The 16,918-nt window shown below is 37.7% G+C and overlaps 1 protein-coding gene across 2 annotated transcripts in view; it reads left to right on the plus strand.

Moving 5' to 3' along the window:
* hck (HCK proto-oncogene, Src family tyrosine kinase) overlaps nt 1-16,918 on the plus strand; it is a 29,214-nt gene that overhangs the window by 451 nt on the left and 11,845 nt on the right. Inside the window, exons 2-3 of one of the 2 annotated variants that reach the window (XM_036008006.1) lie at nt 12,120-12,261; nt 15,395-15,428. In XM_036008006.1, coding sequence (XP_035863899.1) covers nt 12,130-12,261; nt 15,395-15,428 — 166 coding nt within the window. In that variant the 5' untranslated portion in view covers nt 12,120-12,129. The remainder of the gene's footprint in view (nt 1-12,119; nt 12,262-15,394; nt 15,429-16,918) is intronic. The other variant, XM_031286394.2, reaches the window with a different exon arrangement.

Raw genomic sequence — 16,918 nt, forward strand, 5'->3', positions numbered from 1 at the left:
AGTTGAAACGACCATCGCCTACAGAATATTACAGTATATGTAGAGGAATGTAAAAGTGGTCAAAAGTGATATAAACAAATTGATAAACACAGCTTTACTACAGTTTATTACACTTTCTTATATGCATTCTGTGTGTGTGTGTGTGTGTGTGTGTGTGTGTGTGTGTGTGTGTGTGTGTGTGTGTGTGTGTGTGTGTGTGAAAGAGAGTTATTTTTAGACTGTCTATCTAGACTAAACCAGAAACAAGTTTCTGTTCAGTTTTTTGTTACTTCCAGTATTTGTACATTAACTTTCATTTTAGATGTTCAGTGGTCTAAAACATTTTAAACAGCACCCAAAAATGATATAACAGATATACTGTAAATATAGTGTATGGAGGCTTGTGTGTGCTATTAGTACTGCATTGATGGCTCGATGCTGTATTGGTGCCTTCTGTTTGTAAACGGCTGGCTTACACTGGCACATTTACAGAAATGTTAAATAATGTGCGTTATCCTTATAAAAAAAAAAAAAAATGAAATGCCTTTAAGATTATTGCTTTAATCCCAGAGGAATCTTACAGAGACACTTTTTGTGCATTAAACATATTGCAAAAATGCCAGTATTACATCATACTGGTGGCCATTGTTAAATTCCCCATCCAGCATCAACCTTACTGCAGCAGCAACATCACTCGGCTTTTTTCCCCCAAAATGTTGTAAACCGAAAAGTAAAGTAAAAGGTTATTGCAACCCCAAATGTTTAAATGACACAATATTCATGGTTGGTTGCTTGAGTGTGTCTTGCGTTGATGGAAAAGCCAAATTTACATTTAAAAAAAAAAACACCAAAGATTCTTTTGTACCTTAAAATAATGTTTCCAAAATCGTTTCAGTGGTTCATCAACTCATAACAGGGTGAACAGCACTTCTGCATTTGCTTTATAACCGCACTATGCAAGTTTGCCAGATCAGGTAGCGGATCTGTAGTTCCAATGAGACATATGACAGCGGTAATGGACAATTCTGCTTCCAACCTGTAGGGGGACCGAAGAGGAAAAGCGCTTTGGTGTTGCTGTAAGAGACACAACCAACTTCCTTTGTGAAAAGCAATACTCTGTATGAATAATAATAGCGTATGGTAACAATATGTATGAACATACTCTAAGGTAATGTATCTTGCCTAGGTCTGAAACTAATGATCTTTTTCATTATGGATGCATCTATTGATTAGTTTGTCAATTAATTGTTTGGTCTACAAAATGTCAGAAAAGAGTGAAAACTGACAATTTCTGACATTTTTAAATGTCTAGTTTTTTATCCAACAAAGAGTCCAACACTCAAAGATATTACATTTACAATGGCATTAAAAGAAAATAGCAAATCTCACACTTTGAGAAGCTTTTGCCATTTTTGCTTGATAATTGATGACAAATCAATTAATCAAAACAGTTGCAGATGGATGTACATACGCACAGAACTGAAGTAACGTAATTTAAATTCAGAAATGAGGACGGAAAACGCTCCTGTGGGTCATATTTTCTTTTTCTACGGAGCTAATTTATGAGACTCTCCTATGGGTCATATTAGAGGGTTGGAACAAACAACCTATGTGGTCTTATAGTTTGGAGGACTTGTTGTATATATACGTTAGCACGCTAAACTACTGTGTATATGTATATACTGTAGAGTAGTAAATATACTGTAATCTTGCAGATAATAAATGCAATAGCTATAATTATATAATTAAAAAGTAAACATTTTATAAGTGTATAGATTGTACAACATATCAGTCTCAGCTTTTATCATTGTTGTAGTCACGACCACCTAAACCGAAACCAAGTCATCACCAAGACCAGAGTGTATCGAAACCAAGTCAAGACCAAGACTTAGAAAGGGGTTGAGACCGAGTCAAGACCAAGACCAAGGCAGGGCGAGACCCACACGATAAAATGTGGAACATGTTAACCATAGGCACTTCTCAAATTGATCTGAAAGATCCACATTCCCATCAAAAACACCCACAGAAAACCAATTAAAGGGTAACTACGATTTTTTTCTACCTGGACCCTATTTTCCTATGTTTTTGTGCTTAAGTGACTGATGGGAACAACAATCTTTGACATTGGTCCAGTATTAAGCGAGATCGCTGCAGTCGGCAGCAGGGAAACAAGCTACAATGTAAGTTAATAGGGCAATTGTCCAGCTTGTATTTACATTCACAAATGTACTTGTTTTGCCGCTGACAGGCTCAGATTAATATTTTAAGTGTCTGACAACGTTATGGAAAGGATTTCTAAGGAGGTTGACCTTTCTGTTAAAGAGTAAGATCCATTTTTTAAACATAAAAACATCCATGAATTGCTTTCGCTAAACCCACCAGACTCCATGTAAATAAAAAATGATTTTAGCATCGTAAAATACACTTCATTCAAAGTCGACAGAAACAAAATAAAACTATAAAAAGCCGTTTTGGGTCGTCTTTCCACTTTTCCAACCATTACAACTCTAGTTTCGGTTGAAATAAACACAGTTTACCAATTTAAATGTGAAAATTTGTTGGCTCTATACATGCTAAAAGCATGGTTTTATTAAATGGAATCTGGTGGGTTTAGTAGCCTCAGAGCTGTTTCTGGTTAAACAGAAAGGTCTCAAAGAGGTTTTAAAAAGGTCTATCTCTGTAGTGATCCTTTCCATAATGTTGTTAGACACTTAGAATAACAATCAGATCCTTTTAGTGGCAAAAACAGCACTTTTAGTGGGCCAAACTGACTCTGAACATTTGCCCCATATTGTTACATTGCAGCCCGGTCTATGGCTTAATGCTGGACCAATTTCAAAGATTGTTGTTCCTATGAGTCACTTACACACAAAACCATAGGAAAATAGGGTCCAGGTTGAAAAAAAACGGTAGTTACCCTTTAAGATTCTTCTTCATTCACCTCTTTAATTGCAATAAGCATTTTATGAGAAATGCCTTGATAAAATAATCAAAAGCGAGTTGTGGCCTTGACCGGTCTTAAATAACAAACCCAGGTCTTCTTCATCTGAGACCGAGACAGGACCGAGTAAAAATGCCGTTGATACCGAGACGAGACTGAGACCTTCAAAAAGTGGTCTTAAGACCGATCTTGAGTACTACAAACATTGGCTTTTATATATGAGCTATCTCTCAAGTAAACTGGATCAAACATATTCAATTCAATTTTATTTGCGGGGTCAAATCACAACAGGAGTTATCTCAGGACACTTTACAGATAGAGTAGGTCTAGACCATACTCTATAATTTACAAAAACCAAACAATTTCCCCCCCAAGTGCAAGCATTTGGTGCGACAGTGGCGAGGAAAAACTTCCTTTTAACAGGCAGAAACCTCGGACAGACCCTGACTCTTGGTGTGCGGCTATCTGCCGCTGCCGGTTGGGACACAGAGACACTGATACAGATAGAAATATGGAGAAATATGATTCATAATAATTATAGCAGTTGTTATGATGATATATAAAATAATTTACTGTAGATGCACAAATGGTGCAGCAGCTCAGATTCAGTCCAACAGGACTATCCATGTCTAATGCAATCGTATCACGCAGTAAAAAAAAAAAAATGAGACACCTGAGCATGCTTCAGATGGAGACACCCTGCAGTCCAGAGTCATCGGTCTTCATAAGTCACTTAAAAACAATGCAAGTGATAAGCAGAATGTTGAGGCTGTGAGATGATTTTGTTTCTTTTGTTCATTATATCTGCCTAATGTCCTGTTGGTTGTGTGCCAGGCAGCCAGGTGATGTTGTTATGGCCTGAGGCAGTCCCAAACACACAGCCTGGCAGTCTTTCACAGCCCACAACATTTACATCTGTGTAAAAAAAAAAAAAAATCACTCCTCATAACAGAACACATATGAATTATTCCTGTATTTTGTCTGTTGAGAGAGTGTTGGCTCGTATGTGTTAAACTAAAATAGTTTGGTGGTAGGATAACAGCTGGAATCCTTCAGAAATACTTGTGTAATCATGGCATTCAGTTGAAGTGCCAGTAAAGAACCAACCTGACTGAGTACCTGCTTACTGCTTGGACAGCTACAGGGTGCAGATACAGTGTGCAATTTTTATTTTAAAAAAATCACACATGCAAGTGTGTAATGTTGAAGGGCATGTTTGTTATGCCCAAATCAACAAAGTATCAATGCGCACTTGTTCCTGAGAGCGGGTGATGTTTGCAGGGGAACGTATTTGCATGTTATGATATAATTTGATAATTATGAACTGGGCCTTTATACGAACACTAACCTTAGAGTTACAGTATGGTAGAAGGGACAGCAACGTTTTATATTATTAGTGTTGTAAGTTGTACTTTTTTGGGCGAAACTCATGTAAACTACAGTAATTATAGTGATATCATTTAAATTCTGTTCTTCAATTGAAATTGAATGTCTGCGTATTTCTTATAATGTGATTGGTTGCAATCTGAGCTTGTGATCAATACATGAATCCTGGAACTTTCCACTACAGTGCAGAAAAAAAACTCTTCCTCCTGTTATACTTCCTCAAAATGCAATATGATCAAAATAAATTAGTTATATAGGTTAAACATCTGAGGACAAAAGACGCACCAGCTAGTCCAAACCATGTTTGACTAAACTCCTACTCAAAAAGCGATATTACAAAATTTAATTTCAGCCATTTATTTACTATTTTAGTCATATATAACCTAAAGACTTTGGTAAACTCATTTCAAGCACTGAAACAATTCGTACAACACATCATAAGTTAAGGTTTGTTTTATAAAAGAGATTTGAGGACTTTCAAAAAGCCAACATCAACGTTTCAGCTTTAGTGCCAAATTATCATTATTATTATATAAAATATGGGCATCACTATACGGAAAGCTGAGTTTGTTCTGAACATTTTGATAAGAAACACATGGTTAGTTGCAGTTATATGCAAAGGTAAATTTAAGAAGATATATAAAAAATGCCCTTAGACCTCAGAGGGTTAACTATCACTTTGATCAGAAATAGAGACCTGGGCTGAGAGGTATGCTCTTTTAAAAAGTCGTTGTGGTGTTATGCCCTGTTTTCAGTGTAGCTGACTACAACTGCTGTCCTCTTGTTGACAGTTTTACCAGTGCTCTTGATTAGTACACTGCTTATTTTAAATATATGTACTTTTGAAAGTAGAAATAACACATCCTTCCTCTTTCAAATGAAAAGTCGTCTCATGTTGGCTAATATTAGCAGACCTAAATAACTGACATTGCAGAGTACGTTTGCTGACTCTGTAGCTGTGTTCGGAACCGGTCCCTCATTCAGTCACTCACTCATCTCTATATAGTGTTTATTAAATAGTGAACTATATAGGGAACGACTAAATGAAATTTCGGACACCACATGTGTGTTTTTTGTGTGTGTGTCGGAGGCGGGCGCGCCAAGCATCATGTAAATAAACCGAAACAAAAATACTTCTGTATAACGTTCCTGAAACGAGCCGAGCACTCAGGAGAAGAGTAAAAGATTGTTTACATGTCACATGTTACATTTCCACTGTTTAGAAATGAAAGCCCGCTCCATTTTTCCTTTTTCAGTTTTCGCAGGTGCTTCTGCTTCTTCTTCTCCTCCGGGGAAAACACGACCGTGTTGCATTGTGGTTAGTCTATTTCCACGACGTTCCACTTCCGAGATTGCTCTTGCTCTGCCGGTAATTCCGCTGGCTGTCACTCTTTTCGGATGCCCGAAAATGTCCCGTTACCTTTCGCTTTCTTTGTGTTATAATTTTAAGATCTGGTGGATTTCTGAGGACTATGGTTAACTGCTCATCAGATCTCTGCAGGGTAAATCCAGACAGCTAGCTAGACTATCTGTCCAATCTGAGTTTTCTGTTGCACGACTAAAACAACCTTTGAACGTACACACGTTCCACCAAAACAAGTCCCTTCCCGAGGCTATTTTGCAGCAGCGCCGCCCTAGACCATTGTGATTGGTTTAAAGAAATGCCAATACACCAGAGCACGTTTTTCTCCCACCCCAGAATGCTGTGTGGACTCACCAGACCCTCCTCCACAGCGCTGTGAAGAAGGGTCTGACAATGCGAGACTGTGGTGTAATGGAATAAAATGTAGGGTACAACGTATGTACACTCAAACTAGCTGTGCATTGTGGGTATTTTATAGTGGACTACATAGTGAATGAAATTAACCCTCAAAGGCATTTTTAGATATCTTTTTGAATTCTCCTTTTAAAAGTTTTTGCATATAACCTGATCCCCATGTGTTTCATATCAAAATGTTCAGAACAAACTCAGCTTTCTGTATAGTGACGCACAAAATTGTTCCAGAGCAATGTATACAGAGAAAATTTGGCCCTAAAGTGGAAACATTTTTCAAATATCTTGTGAAAACATACCTACACTCAGTTGTTTTGGTACTTTAAATGAGTTTACAAAAGTATTGGGTTCACAAAAGCGTAATATATGAAAAAAATAGTAAATAAATGTCTAAAATTAAATTTTGTGATATCTCTTTTTGAGTAGGAGTGTTGTCAAACATCACTTAGACTCGCCGGTGTGTCTTTTGTCCTCAGATGGTTAACCATGGAGAATTCTAACACCACTACAAAATGGCGAACACACTTTAAAGTGCACTATTTCCGTAATAGGCAACAGTTTCGAACACAGCTTATCACTCTTTCTCTACTTGCTCCTGTTATATTACATTCTGACAGATAAACACAATGGTGTCTTTTAAGAGAATCTTGGGAAATGAAGGCAAATTCAATGTCACATTGTCTTGTAATGGGACATAAGCTTATTCACTTTCTTCCCCAGTGTCAGATGAGCATTAACATGTCATCTCTTGTTGTCACCCTTAGGTTGCCATGCCACAATCAGAGATTCTCAGCAAAGTTACTGCTACTGGCTGAGATAGTCCATCATATAATCCCCCATAAAACTGGATTTTATTTTTGTACAGATTAAACAAACAAGATATGTGAATTGTAGAGGCGCTGGTGAGTGGATTTTGTTAAATTTGCACACAGCTCGGCTAGAAGTTTCCCCCCTGTAAACAGCCTTTGTGCTAACATGAACAAGAACATGAATAAGAGTCTTTTCCAAAATGTTTTTTTAAAGTGTCATATTTCCAAATCTGACTTCTGTGGCCATGTAGCTCATGTTGTTTTGTGACAAGTGAAAGTGAATACAAAAAAAAATACACATTCCTGTTCACAACTGCATTCCTATTGACCTCCCAGAGATTATGTCTTTTAAAGGACAATTCCAAGGACAAAATGAAACTAGGGGTTAATAACATATGTTTACCGTGTCGAGTGTTCTCTGGGACATGTTTTCATAGTAATCGAATGTGTATCTAGCTTCAGCTAGCTTTAGCGCGAACCGGTGATTAGCTTGCAACGCTTGTATTCGGGGCACTTGGAAAGTAAAAACAAATCACCAGACCCTCATTATGCTACCGTTGAAGTGTTATTATTTTAGTTAGTGGTGTAAAAATAGTGATTTGTTTTTACTTTCCAAGTACCCCGAATACAGGTGTTGCAAGCTAATCACCGGTTCGCGCTAAAGCTAGCTAAAGATAGATACACATTCAATTACTATGAAAACATGTCCCAGAGAACGCTCAACACAGCAAACATATGTTATTAACCCCTAGGTTCATTTTGCGCTGGAATTGTCCTTTAACACGTCGTGTTGGATAGTTTGGATAGTGTTGATAGAATTCCGAATTTTTCTGACTTTTTTTTACTAAGGAACAACTGAGTTGTTGATAATATAGATTTGGGATTTCCACCTTTAGACATCATCTTTCTTTCGACATTCCCGTCAAACTAACACAGACCTGATTCCACAGACTGAAGGTACGGAGCAAATCAAAACATCATGTTGAAAGTAACTGATTCATAACCTATTTTATTAATTATGTGGGTTCCGCTGATATGAAAAATCTATTTTTAGGGACCCATGTGATCTGGACAGTAAATGAGTCACAGTGAAGACGAGAAACAGAAGCACAGAAGTGAAACTGTCAGCGTAGTCAAAGCACGAGTGATTTCTCATAGATTAATCTTTTCTATCTCAAACAAAGGAAGGGGAAAAAGTTGCTACGCTTATTCACCTTCCTCCTGAGAGTTAAATGCAGGGGCGGGGCTAGACTAGAGGGGGGGCACGGGTAAACAACATTGTGTTGTTCTATCCTATCCAATATTTCCTACATTTCAAAGCAGATTTTCTGAAAAAGTGGCAACGTGGACCCAAAACCCTTCTTTGCTGTCATATAAGCAACAAAAAAAAGAAGAAAAAAATGGAACAAAAACGTCAAAAAGGTCTCATCTCGAAATCGACCACATTTTTACTCGGCCTTATCTCAGTCAAAGATAAAGAGGACTCAGGATTTCATTTCAAGACCACAGCTTTCAGATCAATTTGAGGAGTGCTTATCGTTAGCATTCTCCATGTTTTATCGTGTAATGCAGTGTGGGTCTCGCCATGCCTTTGGGCACATTCAATCTCAAAACGGTTTGCACCGTGTTGCTACGGTTTACGTTTCTCTTGTTTGGTGGGTGTGTCTCTCGTTTATTGGCTGTGTCACAGGTGATACCCAGTCAGCAGAGACGTGTTGATGTTTTTGATTCAAAATGGTAAGGAAACAGTGTTTTATGTGTCTTGCCATTTATGGAGCTATTTGAAAAATATAAGTTGCTAATTTTCATGTACATAATATTTTATGTTAACATCTTTGGAAAAAGTCACTTTGAGTAGAAAGCTAAATAAAACAAATCACATCACATCAATCACAATCATATTTCAGTGGGTGCCCATGTCTCCCTTCTAGCCCCTCCCCGGTTTGTATTCAGGCAACGTGGGGATTTCCTTTTACATGAATTGTTGCTGCTGAGATGAATCAATGACAGCGGCGTTTTTACAGAGCCAAACTAGGGCAATGTGTTACCACCAGCCTACTGCTGACCTCCATTTTGTATCAGCAGAAAAACACATGAAGCTGAATGTTCAATACTTGTCAGTCTGAGCGATTAGACATCTAAAGAGGAACCAGGTTTGGAACACAGGAAAAAAAAAGGAAGCAAATACGGTAACATCACTAATTTTGACCTCAAGTAGAACGTAACTTCCTGTGTCTGAATATTCAAATGAAACATTTTCCATTGCATACCACAGTACAGTGGTGAGTGGCAGCAGGGCACTATGGTCTTGATTATGTAAGACTGTATATATTTGTTGAAGAACAGATCAAGAGATTGCTTGCAGAAACATTTAAAGTCTTGTCAGTGTTGGTGTTTCCTGTCGCTTGGGGATATCAGCGTCGTGACATGTGACTTCTACAATCATAGGAGATCTGTTTGCATGGTCACAGGGCTCTGCTGTTTAGCAGTGGTGGGATGTAACTAAGTGCATTTAATGTACAGTATTTAAGTACAAATTTGAGCTACTTGTACTTTTACTTGAGTCTTTTCTTTTCTTTCCTCATTCTACTTCTACTCCGCTACATCTCAGAGAGAAATATTGTACTCCACTACATTTGGCAGCCTTAGTTACTTTACAAATTAAGATTTTTGCACACAAAACACGTATAGTTTATAAAATATGATGTTTTATTATAAATTAAACTACCCAACATTATAACGGCCTACAAGTTCAGCTGACATGATTAGACCATTAATCACAGAACTGTTTGGCTCGTTTCCACCAGTGGTGAGAGAAGTATTCAGATCCTTTACTTAAGTAAAAGTATAATACCACACTGTAAAATATACTATGTTACAAATAAAAGTCCTGCATTGAAAATGTTACTTAAATAAAAGTATGTAAGCATCATCTGGAAAATGTACTTAAAGTATTAAAAGTAAAAGTTCTCGATGCAGAAAAATCCTCACATTTCAGAAACTGGAAACGATCCAAACAGTTCTGTGTTTCATCAGCTAATCATTTCAGCTGGACTTGTAGGCCGTTATATTGTTGGGTAGTTTAATTTATAATAAAACATCGTATTTTATAAACTACATGTGTTTTGTGTGCAAAAATCTTAATGTCAGATGAATGTAGTGGAGTAAAAAGTACTATATTTCTCTCTGAAATGTAGCAGAGTAGAAGTAGAAAGTGGCACAAAAAGAAGAGACTCCTAAAGTACAGTACTTGAGTAAATGTACTTAGTACATTCCACCACTGGTTTCCAGTTTCTAAAATGGGAGGATTTTTCTGCATTGAATACTTTTATTTATAGTACTTTAAGTAACATTTTCAATGCAGGACTTTTACTTGCAACACAGTATTTTCACAGTGTGGCATTAGTACGTTTACTCAAGGATCAGAATACTTCCTCCACCACTGCTGTTTAGTGCTCTTGTTACACATTAGTTCCTTCACTCACAGAGCGATAATCTTCTACCCTGAGCTGAAGAGAGCTGGGTTACACAGAATAACTCTCTCATCTGTCCTCTCCATCTGTGAATGTGAGCCAACATGTACTATAAAACACAGCTTCTATCTCCCATCACAGACTCCCTCTTTGTCCTCACTCCTGTTAAGCCTTGTTCCGGATAATTGCATTCACATTTACATGCACACAATCAGATACAGTGTGATATGTAGAGGAAACAAAGTATTCCCTAGATGTTACAGTTGAATAAGGGGGCTTGTGTGGAAATATTTGTATTGCCAAGGTAGATAGAAAGACCTTGCAGTGTTAATTCTTGGAAGATCTCAATTGATATATACATACAAATTAAAACAGTATCGCAGGAGGCCAACATCTGTAAAAAGTATTAAGTCAGAATAAACTGCAATAATGTGGATTGCAGGGCACCCGGGTAGCTCAGTTGGTAGAGCAGGTGCCCATATATAGAGGTTTACTCCTTGACTCCGACCTGCGGCCCTTTGCTGCATGTCATTCCCCCTCTCTCTCCACTTTCATTTCTTCAGCTGTCCTGTCAATAGAGGCCTAAAAATGCCCAAAAAATAATCTTTAAAAAAAGAAATAATGTGGATTGCAGGGGCATACAGCATCCCTAAAATCATACGTCCATGGTCATCCAGTAAGCTGACTAATAAAGTCATGGAGTTAAAAATGTACAAAAATATTTGCCACAATTAGGGGGGCCAGAGGGGGGTCAAGGCTTAATATTAAGGGGGCACAGATCAATACTGATATGTGATGTGTTTTGCAATAACTCCAGAAATAATTATTGCAACCAGCAAATGCCACAAACGCTGCAGGAATAATCATTAACATCTACAGTAAGAAGGGGACTTTTATATTCACTCTTAGTTTTTGTCACATAATATTGGACCAGCATACTTTCCCTTGTAGTATTCAAAGGTCATTTCATGCTTTAGTTGTTCTTTTATTAACCTGTTTATGCTCGTATTGTGGATGTGGTTTTGTGCATCTTACCAACACAGCCTTGAGCCTTGAAGTTCAGGATGTGTGCTAGACAAACAACAGTGTTTGTGTGACTAAAGCTTGAAAATTAAAATGATTTATAAATTTAATTTATTTAATTTAATTTAAAATAAAAAAACTTTAATCCATTTCATAAAAGCTATTTGTTTTACATTAATTCCCCTATTCTGATGCTGCATACGCAGTATGTGTTCAGTACTAAATGGGTGTGACTGCCAATAAGTACCACTGTTCTCTGAATAATGCAGAATACATATCACGTCACTCTTAAGTGGGGGGAACTAGGCCTATAGGGCTGCACAATCAATCACGATTTTATCTAAATCGCAATATTTATTAAAGACAAAATATGTGTCAAACCATTCTAAATTAAGTATTGTGGTGCTGCAGAGACATCCCACTCTACAAATTGTATTCTACAGATTAAAAAATATATATTTTCTTTGGTACAGATCCTTGCAAAAATCCCACTGTAATCATTTGATTTTTTGAAAATGAAAATGAGAATAATGATACAAAAAAATGATCATTCCCTCCAATATCGTGAATCATATCGCAATCGCAATGTCAGTCAAAATAACAGCAGTTGGCTATTTTCCTCATATCGTGCAGCCCTAATAGGCCTGACTATTACATGTAACATCTCAATGGCGTTTTTCTGCTGGTGTCCACAGCTTTAATGTCTTGCTGTTTCTTCTCTGTTGTCCTCCTGCAGAAGGCACCATGGGCTGCGTGGGCTCAAAGAAGGAGCAGGAGCCTCTCAGCAAAGGGACGGGTAACGACGACCTGCAGAACCGTGCGCAGACAGCCCACTATGTCAAAGACCCCACTGCAGGAAACTCCATGAGCAAAGCTGTAAGCAGTAATGTTGTGAGAAAAGTAACAAGTTGCTGTTCATCACGTGGCAAGTAGTCTATATAATTAAAACTATATAATAGAAATTCTGCCAGATGTCCCTCACTTCAGCCAGAAGTCCGTCACCTTCCGCTTTCTTTGTGTTGGCATTATTCTAAACTCCGGTGGATTTCTGAGGACTATGGTTAACTGCTCCTCAGATCTCTGCAGGGTAAATCCAGACAGCTAGCTAGACTATCTGTCCAATCTCAGTTTCCTGTTGCACGATTAAAACAATCTTTGAACGTACACATGTTCCACCAAAACAAGTTCCTTCCCGAGGCTATTTTATTGAGGCACCGTTGCTCCGTCCAGCGCTTAGCGCCGTCCAACATGATTTCAAGAAATGCCATTTTACCAGAGCACGTTTTTCTCCCATCTCAGAATGTTGCGTGGACTAGCCAGACCCTCCTCCGCAGCGCTGTGCGAGACTACATGGCAAGCAACAACACGGCATATATAACATATCGTCGCTGTCGGGCAGAAACCTTGTATCTGCGTCATTCGTCATGTTAATTGCTTTTCGTAAACCAATGCCAGCTTTTACATCTGTCTGTGGGTTTTATCAATGTTTAAACCGTGACGAGGCGATTTTAATCTGACTTTGTCGAAGTTAAATAAATTAGTTATTTTTTTTATTTCCTGAAAAGAGTTTTGGACATACAAGGTTTTGCCTGACGGCAACCATGTATATAACACGTCAAATACAGAAATAATCATTTACAGTTAGCTTTCTCAAAAATGCCCTATTCCAATACAACTTCTACAACTAACAATGGCCGATGGTGGAAGTATTCAGATCCTTTAAGGATGGCCCCTACACTATAGCCACTGTTAATAACGTTTTTATTTGTATAGCACCTTTGAAATGTATTTATAAAGTGCTTTGACAGTGGAAATAAAGGACATAGAAATTAAAGGTGCTGTAGGTAGGATTGCGAAGATCCAGGACTTAGCCAAAAAATTTTAACATCGACAACTTCTCAGTCCCTCCCCCCTTTCCGCTAAAGCCCAAAACGTGATTGACACGCAGTTAGACACCCCCCCTGGCCCTGATTGGTGCATCTGAACAGGGAGCGGTGGATTTTTGCAAATCTCACTACAGGCTGTAGGTGGAGCCAGAGGAGCTGGATTTTTTTTTTAATTACCTGATTCATGTAGTTCTACTTGAACATACGGTCAGTTTTAGCAAATATGACAGAAAGTTAGTTTTATAAGGCTTACCTACTGCACCTTTAATACACATATATATATATATATATATATATATATATATATATATATATATATATATATATATATATATAGGTTGTGAGATGACTAATGGCGCAGGAAATTTCTGCTACTGTGGATGTTTCTTTAATCTTTTTTTTGGGGGGGGGGAACTACTGGATAACTTTACCTTTTTCTGTCTCAAATGTGCCCCCAAGGGCCCCCACTAGACTTTTTTTTTTTTTTTTTTTTTTGGGGGGGGGGACCACAAGTTGAAAAGGTTGATCCGTAACTATAGCTAATTGATAAATGTAGTGGAGTAAAATAGCATCAAATGGAAATATTGTACTTAGATACAGTACTTGAGTAAATATACTTACTTCCCACCACTGAATATGAATTCAGATCTTCACTAGCCACATTATATCTGACCATATAGTGTTTGTGAACTTTTTTGCCAATAACAATGGGTACGCACACACCTGCAGCAGAATGGGGAAGATCAATGGTGTCAATTGCAGAAGCAGTGAAAGTATGACAGGGAACAATAGAAAAAAAGTCATTGGTTACTAGTAGTGATAGGAGAGAGTTTTCAGAGAGAATAGATGTGCTCATGTTCCCGTGGCTTGTTTGCATACTGGCCAGACTTTGATCTGAGCCAATGTGTACGTAGCAGTGCTGCGGTGTGAAAGTGTGGTTCCTCTGGCTACTGCTTCCTGTCAGCTGACTGTAACAACTCTTTCACCCTCAGTGAAGAAAGAGGAAGTGACAGAAGGAGAACCAGAGCACTCAGGCAGAAGACGTATAAACTTCAGTATTAAGCAACACATAAGACCTCCCGCAATTCGCACATAAGCCACTGTATTGTATTATATACTGTATCTCTCAGATGTCTACATTTAAAGATAGTCTGTCTCATAATGTTGCACAATGTTAAAAAACCATCTAAGAAACCCACTACAAACACCAAAACCTAAGTAAAGATAACTGCCGACAACATACTGATTTTTCAAGTTGATAAGACAAAGTCCTTTTGTGGCTTTATTCTAGATGAATTTGGGTCTCAACTTGAGTGATAAAATGGAAATTTGATCAATTATGTTATTGAAATATAAACTTGATTTGCTGTAATGTGGCAAGTAATATTCCGTGACAACGAAGGACAATAATGCTTTGGATAATCTTTCCCACTGCAATGCCAGAATAGCTTTTAAAAGAGACCTATTATGCTTTTCCCTATTTTCTGTCAAAGCTATAATGTTACAATGTCAGATGTACGTATTAATTGTGGCCAAAGATTCAAATAATGACGTAAACATATCCCTTTCAGCAAAAAAACTCATTATACAGTATATGGTCATCTGCTCCAGGCAGGCACGCTAAGCGCTGGTGCCTCTGCAAAATAGCCTCGGGAAGGAACTTGTTTTGGTGGAACGTGTACGTTCAAAAGTTGTTTTAGTCGTGCAACAGAAAACTCAGATTGGACAGATAGTCTAGCTAGCTGTCTGGATTTACCCTGCAGAGATCTGAGGAGCAGTTAACCATAGTCCTCATAAATCCACCGGAGTTTAAAATTCCAATACAAAGAAAGCGGAAGGTAACGGACAGCCGACCAAAAACAGTGAAATCCGGTGGAATTTCCAGTGGCAATGGAGCAATCCCGGAAGAGGAACATCGTGGATATAGACTACATTTGCCTTAACAACTTGTTATAGTAATTGTGCTGCACTGCCCCTACCCCAAAAAAAAGAATTATTGCAGCTTTAAGAAAGTTTTTTTTTCTCACTTTGAATCAACTAAAAATTTGGGAATTAATTCTTGACAGAACTTGACCTCTTCTCTTAGCCTTAAACACAATATATCTGTGTCTTTCTCTCTACAGAGCAAAATGCCATCCAATGCAAACTCTTCAGAAGGTGAGTTTCAATCTTTTTACTGCTGCAGCTCCACAGTATGTTTTGCAATCCTTAAGCAGCTGTACGTGTTTCTGTATCTTGTATATTACAGGGTTTTTTTTCGATTGCTTAAGCACTATTTTGAAAAACAAGGACCGATTTTCAGAAAACTACACACAATTAGCACAACCACAGACCCAATTAGCAGAACACCTCAGACCAATGAAACACTCTTGCAAAAACTATATACTAATTAATAAAATATAAAAAAAACATATTTTGTTACCATATGAAACATACACGTTTCATACGACATAATTCTGTTTGAACCAGTTACACACTGCTGTTGCTAGCCAAAAACACTTAGCAATTCTACATCTCAGTGACTAGAGTACTGTAAATGAAGTACACAGAGAACGTGCAAATGTACAAGTTCACCAAACCCTACACAAGACCAATGCTGCAGACTGAGGAAAATATAATTCATTTCTCTCCATATACCCAAATCAGTCAATATGTCAACATGGAGAATCACAACAAAACAAGTCCCAGTTTTCATACAGCTACTACAGTAGTGTGCATACCACTGTTAGCTCAGCAAATAACAGACAAACATGAAATACTATATCCAGTACAGGTTATGATTACAGTAAAAAAAAACAACAAACAAAAAAAAGATCTAAAAACAACTGAAAATACAGTACAGAAAATACTAGACTGCCTGTTGCATTTTTATAGTGCTTAAACCTGATTGGTATGTCCACAATTAAGCCATCATGTGTTTGTGCACCGATGGGCTCATAGGTGTGGTCATTTGACAGTCGGTGCTTTGGAATTGCAAGAAAGTGACATTATGATATACTTCTGTGTCTAGTGTATACAAGTGTGTTTAGTGTTTTGCAAGTCACTGTGTGTATTTTTTTGCAAAAAGTGTGAAGCTGACATAGTTATAGTGGTGCACATCTGGACCAATGTTTTGCTCCTTGAGTGTAAGGTTTTAATAATTGTGTAATAGTTTGTATTTCATTGTGTAAGCAATTGGCAAAAACTGTAAAGAACCATAAGGTCATTCGATGGCAGGTTTGTTTCTAACCTCCCCCCTTGTCTTGTCAACACCACCATAAAGTCTGCCATCGAGACAGTTACTTTAACCGTCTGAGGACAAAAGACGCACCGGCGAGTCCAAGCGATGTTTGACAACACTCCTACTCAAAAAGCGATATTACAAAATTTCATTTTAGACATTTATTTACTATTGTATTCATATATTACGCTTTTGTGAACACAAGACTTTTGTAAACTCATTTAAAGCACCAAAACAACTGAGTGTAGGTTTGTTTTCACAAGATATTTGAGAAATATTTCTGCTTTAGGGCTAAATTATCTCTTTATACATTGCTCTGGAACAATTTTGGGCGTCACTATACAGAAAGCTGAGTTTGTTCGGAACATTTTGATATGAAACAGATGGAAAAAAACTTTAAAAGGAGAATTCAAGAAGATATCCAAAA

The sequence above is a fragment of the Sander lucioperca genome, chromosome 12, assembly GCF_008315115.2.
Source record: "Sander lucioperca isolate FBNREF2018 chromosome 12, SLUC_FBN_1.2, whole genome shotgun sequence".
Lineage (NCBI taxonomy): Eukaryota > Metazoa > Chordata > Actinopteri > Perciformes > Percidae > Sander > Sander lucioperca.